At 43.3% G+C, this 22808-nt stretch overlaps 1 protein-coding gene across 2 annotated transcripts in view; it reads right to left on the reverse strand.

Annotated features, from left to right (window-relative positions):
• The window catches only part of DOCK1 (dedicator of cytokinesis 1), a 544856-nt gene that overhangs the window by 65257 nt on the left and 456791 nt on the right, over positions 1-22808 (reverse strand). For both annotated transcript variants that reach the window (XM_012505804.2, XM_003280960.2), the window contains exons 34-38: positions 11474-11559; positions 11126-11282; positions 5211-5251; positions 3964-4054; positions 428-547 (exon numbers count right to left, since the gene is read on the reverse strand). In XM_012505804.2, coding sequence (XP_012361258.1) covers positions 428-547; positions 3964-4054; positions 5211-5251; positions 11126-11282; positions 11474-11559 — 495 coding nt within the window. The remainder of the gene's footprint in view (positions 1-427; positions 548-3963; positions 4055-5210; positions 5252-11125; positions 11283-11473; positions 11560-22808) is intronic.

Here is a 22808-nt window from a genome sequence, read left to right on the forward strand (position 1 = left end):
TCAAGTGGAATCTATAATTTTGTTTAAGCCAATTAAACTAGAAGCCACCAGGATGGAGCAATATCCATCCTACCATGGGACTAATTCTTCCGTGACAACAGAAAAATGCAGGATGTCAAAGGAATACATTAGCTCTGTGGGCACAGAAACACCTCCGAATCACTGTTCCGGACTTAGTTCCCTCTGGTAAGGGTTATAAAAATACTTGGTGCTTTTTTAGAGCATCTATAAAAGGGCTATTGATTTTTTTAAAAAAAAGATTTCTACTTTTAAGTGCAAGCTGAAGGAACATGCATAAACATTTCAATATACAATTTGTAACAAATTTCTGGTTCTGCAAAAATCACATACTAAAAAACGTGTTTACAATGCTGCAGGTAGGTGCACGGAAAGAGGAAAACAAGAACAATTGCTTTTTGTATTTTACCTTGCCTTTGTCGAAGTAGTGGATGATTTCCTGGTAGAGCTGCTCCTTCAGCTGTCCCTGCGTGGTGGCCTGGTACCCGTCCCGCTGGGTGAGGTGGGCCACACACACATCCTCCGACCACTAAGGGAGAAGCAGAGCATGAGCGGCCCCGAGGTGGACACACCCAGGGACATCAGAATGGTGTGAGCTATACATTGGACACGTGTGTGGGCTGCGGTTCTGGAGACACGTGTGGCTGCTGTCAACAGGCTGGGGATTGCCAGGGCAGAGCCTCTGTCTGGACATACCGACAGGCATAAAAGACATGGGGGAGGCAGAGCTGCAGTGGGGTTCAGACAAAAGAAAAACCCAGCACGTTCTGGAAAGCACAGAACTGGCAGCTTGCAAATGACACCTCCTAACATCCCGGGACAAATCAGGAACCAGGTGATCCAGAGCCATCCCAAGAGCCGCAACCCAGGGCTCTGGTCTCAGTGCTGCGTGGGTTGGCATTTTAATCAACAGCAAAGATGGTACATGGAACACAGAAGTCACCCAGAAAGGGACTAGAAAGGCTGTCAAGCTCCTTAAAGATGGGGAGGTGTCTTTGCACCATCAGCCATAGGCAAGGTGCTGGGCACAGAGTCAGGGCTTGGCCAGTATTCCTGGAAGCATTGGTGCAGTCGGCGTGTGAGCTGAAGATGCACGAGGAGACATGCCAGAGGGAAGGCAAGGCCACCTGACAGATACAACGTGTCAGCTCCTGAACTTGGGCTCAACACATCAGTGGCATTAAGTATAGGGTTCAGTAAAATTCAGCAGCTATTTGATGAGGACGTGCTGTAAGCCACAAACTAGGTCAAGGAGGAGGCGGAAGATGCCTGACCCCCAGGATGGTGCGATTCTACATTAGAGAATAATGACACAGAACAACACTGCATGAGCTAGGACCGGGCCACTGCACTCTAGCCTGGACAACAGAGCAAGACCCTTTTACAAGAAGAAGAAGAAAAAAAACAGAACAAGAAAAAGAACACTGCGAAAAAGACTCCACGGGCACCTAAGGGCAGGAGGCAAGTGCTCCCACTGGGCAGCCTGGAGGCTCACAGGAGGACACGGTGAGCATGGGCTTACTTATTGCTGGCCCTAGGAGAGGCAGCTTGACCCTGTTTTCAGCCAGGCCAGGGAGGGTGCTGCAAAGGCACTAAGTGGGAAGCTGGGGTCCGGGCAATGGGGCAAGGCTCCGTCGGCTGCTTACTGTCTTAGCAAAGGTCCCGCCCCACTTTCCTGAAACCACGGGCTGGGGAGCACCTCCCACTGGACATCAGGGCTCCCAGGCACAGAGCACGGGCCCTGTATGGCTCTGCCTTTCCAGAAAGGTCAGGCAAGAGTGAGAAGCATTTAAGTGGTCTGCAAGATTTTTCACCTTAAAACTGAACTTGCATATCTCCATCACACTTGGACAAACTCTTTAACTTTGAAGTTTGTACAACATAATTGGTCTACTTTTATTGGAGGATGGAGAATAAAAGTAAAACTAGATTCTGAAATGTAACCACGATAAAATAAATTAAGAACAAGCAAGTTCATAATCCAAATGACTTCCTTGCATTTTTAAATCACTTTTGCAAATGAAAACATTGACTAGGGAAGCAAAAATCCTCTCTATCTTCCACTTCCACATGGAGATGTAATAATTTGATTGCTAGGTGAAAAACTAAACTTTTTATTGCTCTTGGTTTTAACGAAAGATATGCCTAACCAAAAAAGAAGATTCTATTTGAGGATTTTCAGTTAACAATAATATATCTGTCATACTGAAGAATTTTCACAACACAAATCATGTTCTTTGGTGAGTTGATTAACTAGCATGAATTCACATTTACAGTAATATCAAAACATACTTAGAAAAAATTGCAAAATGTCATGGGGCAAAAGATATGGAGAGAGATTATGTAGCATTCCCCATTAAACTGGAAAATTCAGAAGCCCAGGGGAAATGGTAATGCAATTGGGCCTGTTGATTTGAGTTGTCAAACAAACCATCATGCAGTTTGTAACAAACCCATCTGTACTCAATAAATCCAATGATTAAACAAATGATGTTTTTATGCACATATATATGTTTTACATTCACACATGCATATAAAAGTTTACGTTCTATGAGAGACAGAGTAAGGGTTGAGAGAGCAGTTTGTCAACCCAATTTTAATTTCCCTGGGGTAAAAGAAATATCTGCACAACTGCAAAAACACCCTGTTACTGAAACTGGAGTTTTGAACAAATGAAGGCCATTAGAATTCATAGTGGGATAGCTGGTATCAGATGTACCAACTGAAATTTCCAACCTCATAAATTATGCTTCTTGGGAGAGCCTTATGTGGCATGGGGCCAAATGGGTCCTCAGACAGCCAGCCTCAGGAGGACAACTGATGAGACCCCTCCAGACTGAGCTGAGCTCTGTGTGTTTTATTTGTAACAGACACTGCTGTTTCCAGGCAGAGGCAAATTTCCACACCCAAATGTCTCTAGGGCAGCCTGTGTATATTTGTGTCACAGAAACTATCAGAAATTTCAGGATCGGGCCAAAGATGGAAGAGTCTTACCAGAGTTTTACTCCATAACACAATGTCTTCCTTAACTCCTATTACCTAATTGACACTACTGAATGCCCATTTAATGTAATTATCTCTGGTTTTCTTTCATTACATTTTTGGTTTTTGGGAGGCTGGCCTAGATTTGGAAACATGACTCCTTGAATGAGCAGTCTTTGTGGAATGCCACCAAACTAAATTCTAATTCTTGTAACTGTTCTTATCCAGTTCATAATTTTTCAAATTTTTATAAGGATGTCATGAGCAAGATCATCTAATAACTTGCTGAAGTTGTGAAATATAAAACTAGAGGCTGTATAGCAATCCATCCATCCATCCATCCATCCATCCATCCATCCATCCATCCATCCATCTGTCACTGTAAACAAAGAAAGTCAATGTCTGAAGCTATCTGAGTAATAAAAGAACCACTAAGAGTAGACAGTTGTCATGCCAGACTTGTGCTAGGGGCAACATTCTTTAGAAGAATCAGGCAGAGAGCACCAGCAGGAGGTCTCAATGTGAACTGATAGAGTGAAAAGTCATGATCTGGTCCCTAATTCTTTACTAAGACAATTAGGGGTATGTCTCATCCTATCTCTTAGCTGTTCTACCAGGAAAATTCCTTCTTGATATTGTTCTCCACCATCCTGGAGTCCTGTAGTCCTGAACAAGGAATTGTAGAATCTCTAACTTGCTGTCAGCTCACAGCCAAGTGATGGGAGTTTACAATGCTCAGTGATCACCTGCTATGACATCTAATTAAATCTGCATTCAGTAGGGACAAATCTCTAATCAACATACTTCCTAAATATTTTTGTTCATATCCTTGCATTTATTTACTCAATTTCATAAAACCTTAAGTTATAGGCCTACTAAAATTTGCCATGGAAAAATACAATTCTGAATACTCTTAGAATTTATAACAATAGAATCATCAAACTGACTGGTAATTGACATTACCTTAAGAAGCTTTGCATGGAGAAGCAAGGTGTAAGCCGCTTCGGTGTAGTTATCACACTCCTTGTGCAGGTCACAGAGCTTGTACAAATACCTGAGACAATAAAACAGAGGTATGTCCTTAAAATGTCACTAAATAATTTGTATTGAGGATTGCAAGAGCTAAATTCTATGTTCAACAGTAAATCACGGCTACACTTTCTTTTTACAATGTTCATAATTCATAATGCCTTAAAAACTTTTGGTATAGAAAGCACTAAGAAAAACTCAGGAAAAAAATAAAGATGATACACAAAGGTAGAATTTTCCTTCAAATTTTTCATTCCTTTTCATTTTCCCTTAAACATTTTTAATGAGACACACAATGCTTGATTGTGATTTCCTTGCATTTCTACTGAGTCCAAATGCACAAAAAACTATGGAAAAATACAAATCTATCAGAATAAAGAGCTCCAATGATTACAGTCAATGTGATCAAAAGAACTTCTTTGCCATAAAGAAATAAAGGTAACTGAGTTATTAAATTCACATAATATGTTTTCAAAAAGGAGAAGTAAAAACAATCTTAGAAATAGAAAATTAGACAATCACAGTCAGTGTAATAAACACATCACTAAACACTCATGCTGCGTAGGTTACATCCTTCTCCTGGTCTCCAGAGTGGTAATCTTGCTAATTATTTGACACTAGACTTTAGAAGTAACCAAGAGAGAAGGGCTCAATCACAGTCCCTCACTCCAGGGAGCAAGGCGAGTAGGGGAGCAAAATCCAGCGGGCAATGTAAAATGTTTCTCTTCTTCATGGAAGAAAGACATAAAAAACATGGGACTATGGCGTCAGTTAACTAAGAGCAGACTGAAAAATTATAACTCCCCTATGTCTGGTAAAGTTATAACTGGATTTCTCACTGGATCATATAACTTACTGTGAAACATTAAAATTTATGTGCTTATCTTTTTGCAAAAGGGCCACATGAGTTGGTCAACAGGTACAAAACACTGTGAAACAATTATTTATAGTTTTGCTTCTGAGTTGGCTAATGGTGACCACCAAGAACTCTGCACTGGTCTGGACAAGCTACACAAGAGCTGAGAATGTATCTGGGAGCTCCACCAAACTCTACCTTATACGTTTCACAATTTTCTACAAAATAAACCTTTGTGGCTATAACACATTTCTTAGCATACGTAAACATACAACATATATTATTATTTATAATTAACATGCAGACAAGCGTGATGCATACGTACCTTATATACATTTCTTCTCTTTCAATTTCTTTGTAGAAATTCTGAAAAGTTAAACCATAATACTGTTTTAAGAAATCTGTTCCACAAAAGGTATCACATGCACAATAAAAATTCAAGATACTTCGTCTTGTGTCAAACACAGCCAAATGGACCCAGCTCTTTGGATCGGAACCATAAATTCACATAAATTGCAAAACCATCTTCCACGGTTCTTCACTTTTTTTTTTGCTAGTCAAACACAATTACATTTTTACACTGAACACTGTGATGACTAAAATCAACTTCAGTCCCTTGAAAGTCACTTGTCTTTAATTAAAACAAGGTATTGCCCAAAAAGACATGAAGACATGATATCTTAGCCATAGTAATCTCATTAGAATAAATGACTACATAAATAAATATCCCAAATTTGGGAATAAGCAAATAAGCATCATCAACATGATTTTAAGCTTTCTGGGTCCAGCCTCAGCAAGAGCTACAAAAAGACAATATGATAATACAGACCCGAGTTATGCAATACACTAGCCAGTAGCCACATATATTAAAAGGTAAAGTAAATTTAATTAACACTGAATAAATAATTCACTTCCCCAGCTGCACTTCACACACTTGGTGTACTTAACAGCCACATGGGGCTAGTGTTACTGTATCAAACAGTGTAGACACAAGACACTTCCATTATCCCAGAACTTTCTGGTAGACAGCACTGTTCCAGGCAGACAAACCTTCCAAACCACGGTTAAAAGAAAGGGCTGCCTCTGAAAAAGCCCCCTGTGCATCAACGCTGATGGAGAAAGCTTAGTTAGTAGATTAAAACCAATGGATCATTTCTACATATTTACTGGAAAATATGGTCTGGTTGAGCAATTACATTTCTATCAAAATTGTATTTCTTAAGGTGAACATCTCCATAAACACTTTAAAATCTTTTTCACACAGGAGCCACCAGAGAGGCACAGAAGTCACCTCACAAGGCCTAAGGTAAGGAAACATCAGAGTCACTTTCAATGTGAAATTTAGCACCTAAAAATGACGTTAGCCCTCTAGAATCGAAACCCGAAGTAACTAGTGAATATCACCATTACAGAGACATACAATTATCCAAGAAATGGCATGGGCTCTTTAATTTCATGAGCAAAACCCAGCATTGCTTCTACAATTGATGTGTCTGAAAAGAAATGATAACTAAGTCTAGAAAATAAGCGGGGGCACATTTAGAAAAATGCGCCAAGATTTTCAAATTTTGTTGCCTCTGACACTTTAATGTCCTCCAGTTCATATAACACGGCTCGGTAATGAGGATATTTTCAGCTGACAACTCAGCGTCGCAACAAAGAGAATCTGCATCAAAGGCAGAGGATAAGCCCTTCATTTCCAACTCAAACTCGCCAATATTTACAAGCTACGGTTTCACACCATCCCCTCTTGTACTCGTATTTTTAATCCTTTCTAAGGTTTTGATCATTTTTCTTTACAATTTCACAACAGGAATATCATGCGACCTTCATTCCTCTCTTGGAGATACGAAATGTCTTCTATTTTCTGCCTGTGCTGAGTCCTGTTCCCTTCCTAGGACTTCAAAACCTCTCCACAACCGAAGTACACTCATCTCCAATCCCAATTTCTATATAAAACCTGTGTGTTTCTTACGTAAAGGTTCACGCGGTGCTCCCACTCCTCCTGGACTCCGCGGGCAGCCTTGTCTCTCAAGTCCCCCCACACCAGCGCTGATTGACGTCTGTGCCAAGCTTGCAGCTCAGCTCACAGAGGAACCCCATTGGGACCGGCCCCCCAACTCCAATCCACCGCTAGGCATTGATCTTTCAGAATGCAGACATCTGCATTATATTTCCATTTTGGACTAAAACAGATACCAAGATTTTAAAAATACTGGACCCCACTCTGCATTTAATTAGCCTTGTCAAGGGGCCATGAAGAGAAGTAACCAGCATCTGCAAAGTAATGACGAGTCTACCAGTCTCAGAGATGGGACGTGTGGATGACTGCACAGAAGCACTGACACTGAGCAACATTAGCGACCAATAATTAAAGATGCTCGATTATGAGGTGTCAGTGAAATTCTAGTTAAAGAATTACAAATATACATCCAAGATCCAACATACATACAGACATCCTTGCAGGAGACGTCCTGGGGACTTAGGTGGCCAAGCAGAGTGACTGCTGCGTCTCTTGCTTTTTCATTTTCTTTTTTCTTTTTTTTTGAGACAGAATCTACCTCTGTTGCCCAGGCTGGAGTGCAGTGGTGTGATCTCGGCTCACTGCAACCTCCGCCTCCCGGGTTCAAGCTATTCTCTTGCCTCAGCCTCCCGAGTACCTGGGATTACAGGCACCCAACACCATGCCCAGCTGATTTTTGTATTTTTAGTAGAAACGGGGTTTTACCATGTTGGCCAGGCTGGTATCACACTCCTGACATCAAGTGATCCCCCCTCCTTGGCCTCCCAAAGTGCAACAGGCGTCAGCCACCGCACCCGGTCCCATTTTTGTTTTTTTAAGGGCAAGAAAACAGGACATGAAGGAGCCTACACAACTTACAATGTTCCACTAACTGTGTTTTGTAAGAAACCACGAAGCTGGTTCTAAAGGAAACTTGGCAACAGACTTAAAAAGCATTGGTAAATTCTATGTTCTTTATTTTACTAATTTAATTTTTTAACTTTAGGCTTCATTTCTTCTCAGTGACTAACAGAGTATATTTTATACATCTGCAATATGTATACATCTATATTCATTTAGAGATGGTTATACATATCCATCTCTATTACACTCTGTTTCTGTAATAAAAGTACCAGGAGAAAAGGGAAAAACTGACCAGGAAATTGAGCTGGGCAGTGAGTACCTATGGTTAGGACACCTCTCTACCTATCTTTAAAACTCTAGTTTCTTGTTTCTCTTTATTCCACAGATTTATTTTCTAAATGAAAAAACTGTGACAGTTGGGATCCATTTTATCATCCCCAGGAAATGGTTAAGAGCAGAACACTTGATTTTTCATCAAATGATTCAGGACATTCCCATTTGAAGAAAGTTAATAACGTCAGATAATCTTGAGAACCCTGGGTGTGTTTCTTAGTTAAAACTGAGCAAGTGCTGACCACAGTAAAAGTACGTGGGCACTGAGTCTGGCTCTGAATGAAAGAGGAACACAGGTTCACATTAGAAACTGTGATTGTAGGTTTTATTACAAGAGTTTGCTTCCTGACCCTAGATTCAGGTAGTAACAGCCCATATTCAGAGCACATCACCATTTCTCCATTGTTTCATGTCCTGGTGAGCATAAGAGATCTTGCTTAAAACAACAGAAGTCTCAATCATCAAAGTTGGAAGATGATCAAAGTTGAAAAACTTATTGATAATTCTTCCTTCTGGGCACTTATCAGCCTCTTAGATCCCCTTAAGGATTAGAAGGAACACTATAAAGTTATGTCCATAGTAGGGAAGGATTTTGTAAAGGTCTCCATTTCTTTCCCATAGAAAAATACTGGTTCCTATTTCACGTCAATCACATTGGCACCATGACAATAAATTACTTTGAACGTTGGTCAGAATGCAAGAAGACAGTGAAGCAAGCGCCAGGTTCGTTTCTGTCTCTAAGATCAGACCAACTGACCTGGGGCAGAGCTTGCTGCTGTACCACTGGGTCAGTCTCCAGGTGAATATGAAGACAAACACAGGCATGGCCCAGACCTCAGGGCCAGTCATCAGAGGCCAGTAATTTCTACAGGAGCCTAAGAAACCATGATGTATCTGCAAACATTCAGATTTTTCAAGCTCACAGATTCTTTCTGTGTCCAGTTGACTGATGAGACCATCAGAGGTATTCTTCACACTGTTACAGTGTTTTCAGATTTCCAGAATTTCTTTTTGATGATTTCTTTGAGTTTCTGCATAGTTTACCCATCTTCTTTTATGTTTTATCTACTTTTCCCATTAGAGCCCTTAGAATATTCATCATAGTTGTTTTAAATTGCAGGTCTGATGATTTCAAAACCTCTGCCATATCAGAGTCTGGTTCTAATGCCTGCTCTGCCCCTTCACTGTGTTTTTGTCTTTAGCGTGCATTGTAATAATAGGTTGAAAGTGAATATGATGGACTGGGTAAAAGGAATCTAGTACTGGCTCCAGTGGTGGTTTCTGTTCCTGGGCTTCCACTCTGTGGTTCTCTATATCCTCCTGTTTCTCTGACTTTGGGGTCAGAAGTTTGTCTACAGATCTAAGAAGATGGAACTAATAATTGTTGATTGTTTTCAATTTGTGCAGCTTTTTTCTTGTTGTGAGGACGGGAGTGACAATTTGCAAGCTCTCTACATGCTGGACCAAAAACTGGTCCCTTATATTTACATTTTTAAGGAAAAGAAAATTTGTTAGAGAAGTGTTTATCATTAGCCTAAACCGGTTGTCCAGCCATGGGATGAAGAGGCGGAGACTGCTCATGAACTTTCAGCTGTAAGTTCCTCATGGCAAAGCACAGATCCAGCACTGATACCACAGTCGATGAAAAGTGAAAGCATTCCTTTTTGTTTATCTTTCTAATCCACACAACTCTGGCTTTTTAAAGAATGAATGATGTGTCATGTTCCTCCTGGCATGAAAGTCCATTTCCATGAGCGTCAAGCACCCACGAGTCCACACAAACGGTGGATGTGGCAGTGAGGGCTATGTATCCACATGTTGTTGGCGACTCTGAAATCCAGAGGCCAGTGGCTGGGCAGAGAAGGGAGGTAAGTAGAGCAAAGCAGGGGTAGTGTTTTCTTGCATTCCTGCCATGGGACAGGCAAGGAAACTTGAGGAAAGCCCTGCTATGGCCAGGAGTCAGCCCTTGTGTTTCTTTGTAAGAGAAGCAGCGAAGGGAGAAGCAGATAGCTCTGGAGCCAACTTGTGGGAATCACGACGCTGCTGAGAGCCATGAGGCTGGCCAGGAGCTGAGCTTGTGGTAAAGCTTCCCAAAAGCTCATTGGTACGAATGGATTTCCTGGATTAGGGACCACAATGACATCAGGAAGGGGGTGTCCACAGAACCCAGCTGTAACAGGGCAACAGCAGGAATGCGAAAGGCAGACAGATGGCAGCAGCCAAGGTCGCCCAGGCGTCTGCTCTCCATGGTGCCCAGATCTGGTTTCCTGTGGCTGCTGTAACAAATTACCATAAACCTAAAACAACAGATATGTTTCTTCTCACAGTTCCAGAGGCCAGAATCTGAAATCAAGGTGTGAGTAGGACAACGTTCCCCTAGAAAGCTGTAGGGGAGGATCCTTCCTGGCCTCCTCAGGCTTCTGGTGGCTCCAAGCATTCCTTGGCTTGAGATTGCATCCCTCCAATCTCCGCCTCCATCTTCACAAGGTCTAGCCTGTTTCTGTGTCTTCTCTTTTGTCTCTTATGAAGACACCTGTCATTGGAGTTAGTACCTCTCTCCTCCCCTTGCAGGTAATCCAGGATAATCCCATCTGAGATTCTTACTTAATTATATTTGCAGGGCCTCTTGTTTCCAAATAAGGTCTCATTCACAGGTTCTAAGGACTGGGGGACGGATCTACCTTTGAGGCCACCATTCAGCCTATGTACTATATAGCGTGCATTTATAGTCTCCTAATCACAAAGCCTTAAGGCTGTAATCCATGAGGCACTACCTTGGCTGCAAAACACGGTGACTCATCATTCACAGTGACAAGGAGAGTGATGTTAAAATGTCCAGAGATGGGACAATTTTACAGACTTACTCAGAGTGGACGACTTCATGATTCCTTCCCTGCAACAGATGAGGAAACAAGCAAAGGAGATTGTTCTGCGGTAGAAAGCTTTGTGGCTGACTGTCATAGATAAGGGCTGGGGCACTCCCCGCTTCAGTTTCTGGTGTGCTGTGAAAACTGAAAAAACGTGATTAACCTTTCACTCACCAGCACATTGACGGTGCAGCTCATGCGGTTTTCTTTGTTCTCGTCGTGCATGATGGTTCTATAATCCAAAAGCCTTTCCATTAATCGCACAACGAGTTTTACAAAAGTTTCTCCTGTTTTGGCGAGGTATTTGTGCTTCCTGCAGTGCTCCAGAAGGCTGAAAAATAATTATACACACCTTGTTAATCACACTCAGAAAAAGAAACTCAACGGAGGTGCAATTTTAACTATTTTCCATTATTAACACATTTTAATTATTTCTGGGCTACAAAGTTCATTGTAGTCTAATTACGGTCTCCCTGTCTCTGTATCTCTCAGACATAAATCCCACTGCTAATCAACACTTACATTTTATCAAATAACACTTTGTACTGTTCGTCTCCTCTGCCTCCTTCCACTTCATGATCCAGCTTGGTGATGATCTCATTTTCAAACTATAATTAAACAGAGGAAGCGTAAATAATCAGCATGGCGGGTATTTCATTTTATGACTCGAGTGTCAATAGAACATAAATCGGCAAGAGAGATCATCATAGATGGCTACCCTCTGCCTTTGAAGCCTCATTTAAGAGTTGCCAACACAGAACCCCTGGAGGTTACTGATGATCCCCTGCCACAGGGGGACCTTTCATTTCCTTTTCTGGCTAATGGAGCCTGAACATGCATGTCCTGATAGCAGGAGCAAGAACCAGGGGAAGAAAGACAAGGAAACCATAGGGGGAAGAAAAAAATCAAAGTGCAGCATGAAAAAAAGTCTCAAACTTCATCTTTACAAACACGTAACATCTAAAATAGCTCGTTGGTTCCTGAAATGAACAGATGGTGTTTCCCCTGCCAGTGAAGAGTTCTCAGCAATCTGAAAACATCCTAGGGGCCACTTAGCTGCCATTCCTTGAGAGATCCTAGTGAAATACCTCACTCTGGCTGAAAAAATGTTCTAAAGAGCAAGAGGAGCAATGTCCCTAAAGATAGACCAGCAGGCACCTCAAGAAGGTCCATCTCCAGCCTATCCTCCATCCCCAAACTTCTGATTAAATTTCCTGGGAATCAGGGTGCAGAAGGGTCTCCAGTACCAGCTAATTATGTCTCAGATCCATGCTTTCAGAAAAACTCTAAATTCTGGGGGGTAGAAATCTCTAAAATGTCTTCAAGCGTCTGATCAGCTGAAAAAAACCTCGATAACAATGGACATGTTTTCCCCATCCTCACTGCCCAGTTCCCCATCTCTGGCAGAGTTCATAGCCATCTCAGTACTGGGACTCCGGCCTGGTGACCAGCCATGCTGCAGGGGGCCCTGAGGTTACCATCAACTTGTGCCAGTAGCAAGGAGGGGCTGTGAGATTGTTCATTCCCATAAAGATGAGACATGCACACTCTCAATTGAAGGAAGATGGACAAAGGAAGAATTGAAGAAAGCTGAATCCAGGGTTCAGAAAGCAAGTACGCCACAGGCATGTACACAAGGGTCTCCAGGATCTCCTTAAAGCCATGTCCAATCACCTGCTTTCTCAGGTGACAATTCTCAAGCTGCCTACTGTTATTAGGATCCCAATGGAATTTAAGCTGAGTGAGAGGAAGAATTTTTCTTTGGTCATTGCTCTAGCCAGCCCCAAAACCTCAAGCAGTGCCTTTGATGCTCTAATGGAATGAATATGCTGTGTGCACATAAACTATTGAATACAGTTGGTCTTAGATCAACTTAGATTGGATAAAGTGCTTAGATTGGATAAAGCTGGAGAGGGCTTAATATGTCAGCAAAGGAGTGGTCTAGAGGGTTGATAAATCACAACCTGCATTCTTGGCCAAGCCAAGCCCAGTCGTGAAAACAGCTCATCCAGAGTGCCTGTGACAGACACTGTGGGCACCGGAGACTTGGGGATGCCCCTGCAGAAGCAGCTGACTGTGGCCCCCTGAGAAGCAATTAGCAAGGAGTGGTGAAACCCAAGGGCGAGGGGAGGGGGTGGGGGGCTCAAAATGGACACAGATGCCCTGCCTGTCCTTAATCAGTACACACTGCCCAAAGCCACAGCTACAGATGAAACAAAGGCTTTCCGGGCTGGAGAGAAGTACTGATTCTTGTCTGACATCAAGGACTCAGCAACATCCCCAGAACCCGGACCTTAGTGAATCTCTCCAGTTTTCTTCTTGATCTTCTCCATGGTCTCCTCCCCCAAATAAACACTTCTTTTTGATTCTGTCTGGCCTAAGAAGTTCAGGGATTTTAGCAGCATAGACAGATGGTTCTATTGAAGAAGGAGGAATGAATTGCTTTAGATTTTTTTTTTCTCTTGAAATCTCACATTAACAATTTTCACTGTAAAATAACAACCTTTTGATACTAACCACTACTATCCTGCCCTTTACAGAAAAGAATTCTGCAAAAGGTAGTTCTTTTTGGAATCAGATACAAGGGAGATCACTAGGTAGTGGCCCAAAAGTTGGCATTTCAAGGCAGTCCCATCTTCCAGATGGTGCCATGATCCAGACAGACTTCAAAGATTAAATGTTTAATGAGGGCTGATGCTTCAGGACAAATAACAGAGACACAAAATTAAATTAAATTTAATCAAAACATGATTCAATTTCATGTATGTTGAATGAGTACAGACAACAAGAAAGGTACAGAGAATGCAGAGAAATGTGCCTTCTCCTGACATGGGCAAACACACAGGCATTTAAAACGCTCATCAATGGTCAAGCTGAAGGGATCTGAACGCGGAGTGCAGGTTATGAAAACGGCATGTTTTCTCTGCTTCCATGTAAATCTAGCTGTCACAAACACAGGCAATGAGGAAGCTACAGCCACCTAGGTATGCTGCTGATCAAATTTTGACTGATGAACTTAATGATTTCCAAAAAGGTGGATGAATGGTAAGTAAATCAACAACACAGCTGATTCTAATTTTACTAACCCTAGTCCAAACTAAGTAATTTACACAAACACCTGGCCACCCTAATCTGTTTATTAGTAAGGATTCAATACCACAGATCCACAGCTAGCTTCTAATTCCAGGATCCTCATTAATTTTTACAGAATACACTCGAATTGATTCGCTAGTGTGCTGTGAACTGTTACTATAATCAGAATTAAATGATCCTGTCCCACTAAATTGGAGATAGTACATTTGCTGATAGAGCAGCGCTGGTTTTATAAAAATCATGCTTATTATCTTCCTCATAAATGCACATTGTCTGGTGATTTGCAACAAGGTTCTCTATGGCTAGGATAAAATTAGCACAGGTTTACTGTGTTGCTCAAAAGGTGGCAGAGGCTCACTCACGTAATAAGCAAAACCATTATATTTTCTTCTCTTTTCTGAATCACTAATATTGCTACAAAAATATTCACAGGGTGTCCAACTTAAAATACTGAACAGAGAGTCTCTAAGTGTCTGATACCAGCAGCCCTCTGAGAACATGAAACAAGAGAACACTTATGAATAGAAGGCCTTTCGGAAATTTGCTGTTAAATTGAACGTGATGGAGTCAGGGGGCTGTGCTGGAAGCGATATTGACGTCTTGTTAATTCAATTAACTTAAAAAGGAAACACTGCTTTTGCCACTCACTGCCACAGTTAACCATAGGCTATTGGCACCTATTTGAAAGATCATGGAGAGAAGGATCCCAGTAGTAGCTAATCCAAAAGCCAATTATATTTGGTTTGGAATGCATAATTTTTGTTTTGGGTGAGATTTACTATCCTTAGTCTAATGCATCTATAATTTTATACGTCTATAATGTATAAAATCAGCCTGCACTTGCCAGACATCCAGGACCATGCTTCATACACCAGAAGAGCTCTAGGGTTCTGTGGGAGCGCAGCAGGAGGCTGGGCCAGGGTGGAAAGGTTTGCACAGACCACTCACCACCTTGACAGAGGGCTCCGAGATTATCAAGAGCTGGGTGAAATCTGAAATCTATGGACATGGTCTGCTAAGTACATTAGCAGAAGGGCTTATTTGACCCTTTACAAATAAACCTTAGTACAATGCTGCTCTTTGCCCAGAGTGCTCTAGTTTCTCCTGTATTTAAAGAAAAAATGCTCAGAAGATACTGCAGGCCAGGGCATGGTGTTCGACCACCTCCAGGTTTCAGAGGGCACCAAGGAATCAGACTCTCTCTGCCTTCTCTCCCTGGGACGGGGCCAATCTGATGAAACTGGGCAACCACACCTTACCCCCTGAGCATGTGCAGGGAGAGGTGGGCGGGAGAAAGTTGCTGGACTGTATCAGGGTGGAAAACATGGTTACGAAGACGAAAGCGGCAAGGTTCAGCAGAGAGAAGCGTGACACCGCCCAACCCTTGGGGCTCCAGGCGCCCATGCTGACATCATACAAGTGACTGGTCCCTCCCGATCCATCACTCAGCTTTGAGTCCCTGTGCTCAGACACAATGTCTTTACGTATAGAGCACTCCTCTTGCCTAACTGCTCTGGAAACTTAATTACACACTAATTAATTGGTGGCACTTCATCCCACATTCAAAAACCTCCACATCCTCCTACGTCTGTCAAGCAAGGGGCTTGCTGACCTTGGAGCTCCTGTGAAACACTCATGAGCCTGGAGGACTCAGAGCCACTCACTTGGAGCTGCCTGGCTGGGAACTGTGCATCGCAGGCCATGACACCTTGCTGATGCCTGAGACAGGTGCAGCAGCTCCTTATGTCTACATGGCACGGATTAAAGAGTGACTTCTGGGCTGTATGCAATTCCAGAGGACTCTGAGAACATGGCCTCAAAATTAGTCCTGTTTAATCTGGTTAAAGGGGATTATGGAAGAATCTCTTTGCTGGAGGGCTTTTAAGAATGAAATTCAATATAATCACAGCTCCTGGAGTCAAGGATCTTGGTTTCCACGGCTTCTCAGACCATCTTTGGGTCTGGATTCAACGAAACAGAAGCCTCTCGTGCCATATTTCCTCTTTAGGCAAGAATTATTTTGACATTGAAAGCAAAAATAAACCAACAAACAAAATCCTAATGAATTAAAGAATATACAAGATAGAACTGCCACCAAACTCATTCACATTCATATTACAGTGGAAAATACATTGGCCTTTCCACCAAGTGGCAGAAGCCACTGACATTCACCCGGCTATTCAATTACTGGCTTCTGGTTACCGGCATGGGCAGCGTGAAGAGATTATTCAAACAGGAGCTCGGCAACACTGATGACACAAAGATTACTCATGTTCTAATACTGTTACAACTAAATGGGAATTTCTGGAAGTTATGCAGCATTTTACTGAGCCTCACAAAGATGACAGAAAATAGCTCCATGATTGAAAATATTATTTTTCCTGGGCAGATTTTTCCATTCCATTTTTATTAATGGTCTATGGCCCATATGGTCATTTGCTGCAATTCTCAGCTGTTTGTTCTGTATTTTCCAAAGACATAACAAATGGAATTCTTTAAAAAGATGCCAGGAGGGAATTTAAAAGTATGCTTTTTATTATGAAGCAAAATCCAGTATGAGGGTGAGACTCGGAGTGCGGTCCATGGGAGGGCAGGGTTCTTGGTGAGGCAGGGAGAGTCAGCTTAAGGCCAGGAGAGGGCTCATCTCCTGTGACCAAGGGCAGGCTCGTCCAGGTGGATGGGATAAGGGGCGCGAAGACCCCAGTGCCTCTCCACGTCTCCCCTGCCAGCTTATCAGTCTCGAAATCTTCCCAGGTAGGACCTCTCCTTTCAAACAAATGGAGATTCCTAGAGTCCTGAGTTTAGGGGTAAGCAGGCTACTCTCTGGATTGAGGTGGGAACAGGGCGAAGGGGTGGGATGAACACAGCTGTGGTGGTGTCTTGAGGAGTTGGCCAGCTGTAAGGAAAGGGGGCAGAGAATGTGCCCTTAGGCACCAGGACAGGAAGAAGCAGAGGGGGGGATGATTTAGGAGAATGGCTGGGGCATCTGGATCATAAAAGATTCACAGAAAGTGCTGGAAGAGCCAGGATGACCACAGGCAGCTGGAGCACTCAGAGACAAAAGAGGCAGAAGAGATGAGAAATGGGTTTTTGTTGAGGAGCTGCACTGAGTGACAGAGCTGGCTCTGGGGAGGTGGTGATGAAGCTCTGCCAAGGCCTCCAGACAGAAGGTCTCTGATGCTAATGGAACTTCCCCTGTGAAGGGCTACGTTGTGGCAGGAGCTTGGCCAGACAGATGCCTGTGAGATAGGAGGCCCCAGATGTCCACAGTGGCCTTGAGTATGGACAGGGCAGGGAAGTAGCACAAGAGTGCCCAGTGATGGAGAGGGTGGCTGATGACAGTGGCCACAGGGCTGGGGGCCACCCCAGGGGCATGGCTGCAGTGGGCATCCACTGGGGCTTCCCACATGTATCCCCACCTCCCTCGGCTTGGAGTATCTACACTGCAAGCACTAGCAGGAAAAGAAACCCCTCAACAGGCATCAGCCTCCTGGCCGTACACAAACAGGGATGGGACAGGAGAGAGGTGTGAGATCGCAAGAGCGTCACGCAGCGTCCAGTCGCTGGGAACGTCTTCCTGTCAATGGACCGCAGCTCTATGGCTGTGGACCCAGCTCGCAGTGAAGCACATGACTTTAAAGGTAGGAGGGATTTCCAAAAAGAATTCAAGGCCACTGTGCACATCTGGGGCCTCCTATCTCACAGGCTTCTGTCTGGCCCAGCTCCTGCAGAGCACGACCCTTCACAGCGGGCTTCCACTAGCATCAGGGACCTTCAGCCTGGAGCCTCTTGTGGAGCTTCATCGCCACCTCCCCAGAGCGAGTGCTATCAAGCTGACCGAAGGCACTCACTGTAGCCCTGGACAGAGAGTCCCAGGCCACAAGGAGGATATGGCCCATGAAAGGATAACTCCATGCCACCCCATCCCACCACCAAGAGAGCCCATTCAACACATGGACCCTGGGGAAGCAGGATAAGGGCAAGGCTGAGCCTATTCCGAAGGAAAATTTGTGCTCTTTCTTGCACAAGTGGAGACAGGAAAGCAGCAGGCTCTTGGGGAGGTGTAAGGGAAAGAACATTCGAATGAAATGTCCGCCGCTGCGGCTGCAGAGCACGAGCACGAGAGCAGAAACTCTGGGCAACGTTAGAAAAGCCAATTTGTAACACACGCTTTTAAAATTCCAGTAATGCTTTGGTGCAGTTTAATCTTGAGTAAAATAGCAGGTTTTTCTTCTGAATCCAGCAGGTCTCCTCTCTACTTCAATTGTAAGAGTAAAATACAACCTGGACATATATATTATTTCATATTTCACAAATAGTAGCATATTAACAGCTGCACTCCAAAAGACATAGCAACCTTTAAAAAACCAAACACCGCATGTTCTCACTCATAGGTGGGAATTGAACAATGAGAACACCTGGACACAGGAAGGGGAACATCACACACCGGGGTCTCTTGAAGGGTGGGGGGAGGGGGGAGGGACAGCATTAGGAGATATACCTAATGTAAATGATGAGTTAATGGGTGCAGCACACCAACATGGCACATGTATACATATGTAACAAACCTGCACGTTGTGCACATGTACCCTAGAACTTAAAGTATAATAAAAAAAGAAAAAATAATAAAAAAATAAAATAAATAAAACATAAGCTCTATCATGGGTTCGAAACACTGAAGCGTTGTAAAAACAAACCCCCCTAATGTCTTCCCCCACTCCAGCAGGGTTTGCACATCTGCTATAAAAGTGGAGGCAACTTAAGCCCTTGCTGATGTGACTAATAAGGTGAGGTAAACTGGGCTTGTGGCAGAGAGTTAGGCAGCAGCCGACCATCCCCATCCCAGAAGCTCGTGGATGGAGAAGCAGGTGGGGCCAGCCCTGCACCAGTGTGCCACACACATGCCCACTCTACACATTCGCCCACATCACCGACAATAGGGGCCATCCCTTGTGCGTTAGGAAGACCAGCTGAGAGGGATGGGTGGAACTGGAGGCAGAAAGGACTTAGAAAACGTAGGTAGAGCAAGTCAAGAGACAAATACTGTGGCCCAGGAATAATCCTGGACTAGTGCACTGGTGATTGCGCAGAGGACGGAGGCTGCAGACAAGACAGAGGGAGGATTGATGAAGCTTCACAACCGACTGCCGTGGAGGCCAGGGGAGCAAGCAAAGGCCAGGCCAGCTTGACCCGCAGCCGGAAAACCCAGTGACAAGGAGACCGGCAGAAAAGGGGATGATGCTGCAGGCTTGGGGGATTCCAGCTGGGAAGCTGAGGTGGGCACATCAAACAGAAGAAAACTGATCTTTTCCCAATCACAGAAGCAGATTAATATACAAGAGAGATTTTTTTAAAACAAGGGTTAGTTTTTCTGCCTTCATTTTAAAGATCTTTAATGTACGCTATCCCTTGTCTGCAGAGGTTCAAGCAGATGACAACACAGAGAAACAGGTGACTCTGAACCAACAGTTCAGGTGGCTGACCACACTCAGCCTGACGGTGGGTCCTTCCTGTGGGTGAATCTGTGTCTTCAGGCTTATGCTTGGATTTACATACATCCAAGCACGGCATGTTTCATGCTAGTGAAATAATTTGTTGTTTACGAGATGGAACTAAATGTACCAATTACTTCATGGTATTACTCAAAAACAGTTTGGTTTTCTGGAAAGATGTTTCCTGGCGCTGGGTTGATGTTGAAGCCCCAATGGGGAGACAGTGTTTAAAATGGCGGCACAAATTCTGTGGCTCTCATTAACTTCGGACCATTTCCTAGCAAACCTGGGGCCCCTGCAAATTGGAGAAAATGAAGCACTTCCTCAGAAGATTGTTGTAAGATTTTTTAAACCTACCACAAGGCAGCCATGAGACAAAAGAATGTGAGGGAAAAGGGGAACAATTCAGAAACCAAATTCGCATTCATCTTTATTCTAACTGCCCTTGACCTTATTTTGACCCAAAGACTGCTTAAAAAATGACAAACAGAATGATGTTTTAAACACTTTTGATCTTAGTTTTCTGTGCTAGTGACATTTATCTATATAAATACACTTTCTCCCTTAGCCTGATTCTTTAATAGCAATTTTTCACAAAGTCCTTCTTTGGGCTTGATTTATATAAAATTCAAAAAGTCAGATGAATTTTCTGCCTAGAAAAAAGCATTTAAATTATAATTCGTAGTTCCAGTGAGTTGGCAGTGAAATTGGGGCCATGATATAGTGCCAGCAGCAATGGAGATGGGGCAAATCTTATCGTATTAACATCAAACCCTTTGGCAATAATTTCAAAAGTTACAAAAATATTTGAAATCAGTAATTACATTTATAAGAGTGTATACTGGGCAAATTTTCAAAATAAATTCAAGCTATATGCATGAATGTGTTCACTGCACAGTTATTCACAGCAGTGAAAATCTGCAAACAACCTACATGCCCATTTATAGGCAATGGATAAGAAAGTGATAGTTAACTTTATGCCATCATTAGTATCATGGTTGCTACGCTGTAATTAAGGGAAAGCTCTCTGATATATTGTCGCACAGAAAGAACATTAATAAAAACAATCTAGGTATAGTATTTACAATGTTGTATTAGTACAGTCTTTATACAAAGACTTTGTGTATACACAGACTGACAGTGAGCCAGAGAAACAAAAACAGCTGTTCTTTCGAAAATGAATTATCTTTAATATTATTAAAAATAAATACAAGGAGACCTTCTGCTACCATGGAAAAAAAGAGAACGGAAGGAAAGAAGGAAGGGAGGAAAGAAGAAAGAAAGGGAGGGAGGGAGGAAGGAAGAAGGGAGGAGGTACTAACACCACTCATCGCAGTCCAACTGACATTACACTGGGGAAGTTAAACTAAAGCCCTCTCTACTGTCCATGGTTGGAATAATGTGAAAATAACAGTCACCAGTCACCTTATAAAAAACTGCCTAGGGCTGGGCGCAGTGGCTCACGCCTGTAATCACAGCACTTTGGGAGACTGAGGCGGGCAGATCATGAGGTTAAGAGATCAAGATCATCCTGGCCAACACGGTGAGACCCCGTCTCCACTAAAAATACAAAAATTAGCCAGGCGTGGTGGCACGCACCTGTAATCCCAGCTACTCGGAGGCTGAGGCAGGAGAATCGCTTGAACCCAGGATGTGGAGGCTGTAGTGAGCTGAGATCGCGTCACTGCATTCCTGCCTGGCAACAGAGCGAGACTCCATCTCAAAAAAATAAAAAACTGCCTAGTGGAGCAAAGCGCAAAAAACAAATAATGATATCCTAGCCAGGTGTTAGGCAATGGTTTTTGAAGCACAGTTGTGGGCGTGTGGAGGTTAAAGGAAACGGCTCCAGCAGTCAGACTCTGTTCATCTCCCATGCGCTCCTCCCCGGCTTCGGGAATGACCGGATGAAATGGCCATGCCCAGGTTTGTATGCAGCGTTGGGCCCCATGGTCCTGCAGACACTGGGGGCTCACCCTGCAGGCTGCCCCCTGCACTCCACAAACACCCAGACCAAGGGAGGTTCCGGCCTTGAGAGAAGAGCAGCATCCACAGCTGCCTTTTATGGTGCCGGGCACCGTGCTAGGGATTGTACAGGTCTGATTTTATTTCATTCTCACAACACGGCTTTCTGGTAGATTCTATTTCATGCCAATGTTACAAGCTTGAATTGGAGACTTAAAAGATGTTGAGTGATTTGCTGAGGACCCAGGTAATACCTGGCTAAGCCTGTGAATCTCAGTCTCCTTGCCCTCAGTATCTAAACTCAACTCACACTGTGGAGACTGTTTTGGTTTCATATCTCTCTTTTCTGTTCTAGGAAACAGCAAAATCATTCTTCGTGGATAGTGCCTTCATGTGATACGATGAAGATGACCAATGAAAATCTATAAACTACTCAAAGCTCCCTTAAATGATAAATTGCAGAGGTGGGTAAGGATAATATACCCTTTAATATTAGAGCTCACCAACATTAAACTATCTTGATTGATGAAGATTTGATTTCCTTTCATTATAGGAATTTTTCTCCAAATTCCTCTAAAATCTATGTAAAATGCTTAGTATGTCGACTTCCTTGAATTGCTATAATAATTTTTAATATTTATTTATTTATTTAGAGATAGGGTCTGGCTCTGTCACCTAAGTGGAAGTGCAGTGGCGTGATCACAGCTCACTGCAGCCTTGACTTCCCTGACCACAGGCGTGCACCACCATGCCTAGCTAATTTTTGTATTTTTTTGTAGAGACGGAGTCTCACCATGTTTCCCAGGCTGGTCTCGAACTCCTGAGCTCAAGTGATCTGCCTGCCTTGGCCTCCCAAAGTGCTGGGATAACAGGCGTGGGCAACCACATCAGGTCCAGAATAATAATTTTTAAAAGGTATCTTTCAATTCAGAGGACTCCCTAGTACTTGGGCTTCTCCCAGGTCTCCTGCAAAGCATCATGGCCAAACCATTAGTACACTAAGGAGAAAGTCATAGCATGTGCATGTGTGTGTGTGTGTGTGTGTATGTGTGCACATATGTGTACATGTGGGGATGCACATGTATGTGTGTGTGGGGGACGTGTATGTGTGTGTGTGGGGACGTGTGTGTGTGTGTGGGGACGTGTGTGTGTGTGGGATGTGCATGTGTATGTGTGTGTGTGGGATGTGTATGTGTGTGTGGGATGTGCATGTGTACATGTGTGTGTGGGGATGTGCATGTGTATGTGTGTGTGGGGATGTGTATGTGTGCATGTGGGATGTGCATGTGTGTGTGGGGATGTGCATGTGT

This window comes from Nomascus leucogenys, chromosome 3, assembly GCF_006542625.1.
Source record: "Nomascus leucogenys isolate Asia chromosome 3, Asia_NLE_v1, whole genome shotgun sequence".
NCBI lineage: Eukaryota > Metazoa > Chordata > Mammalia > Primates > Hylobatidae > Nomascus > Nomascus leucogenys.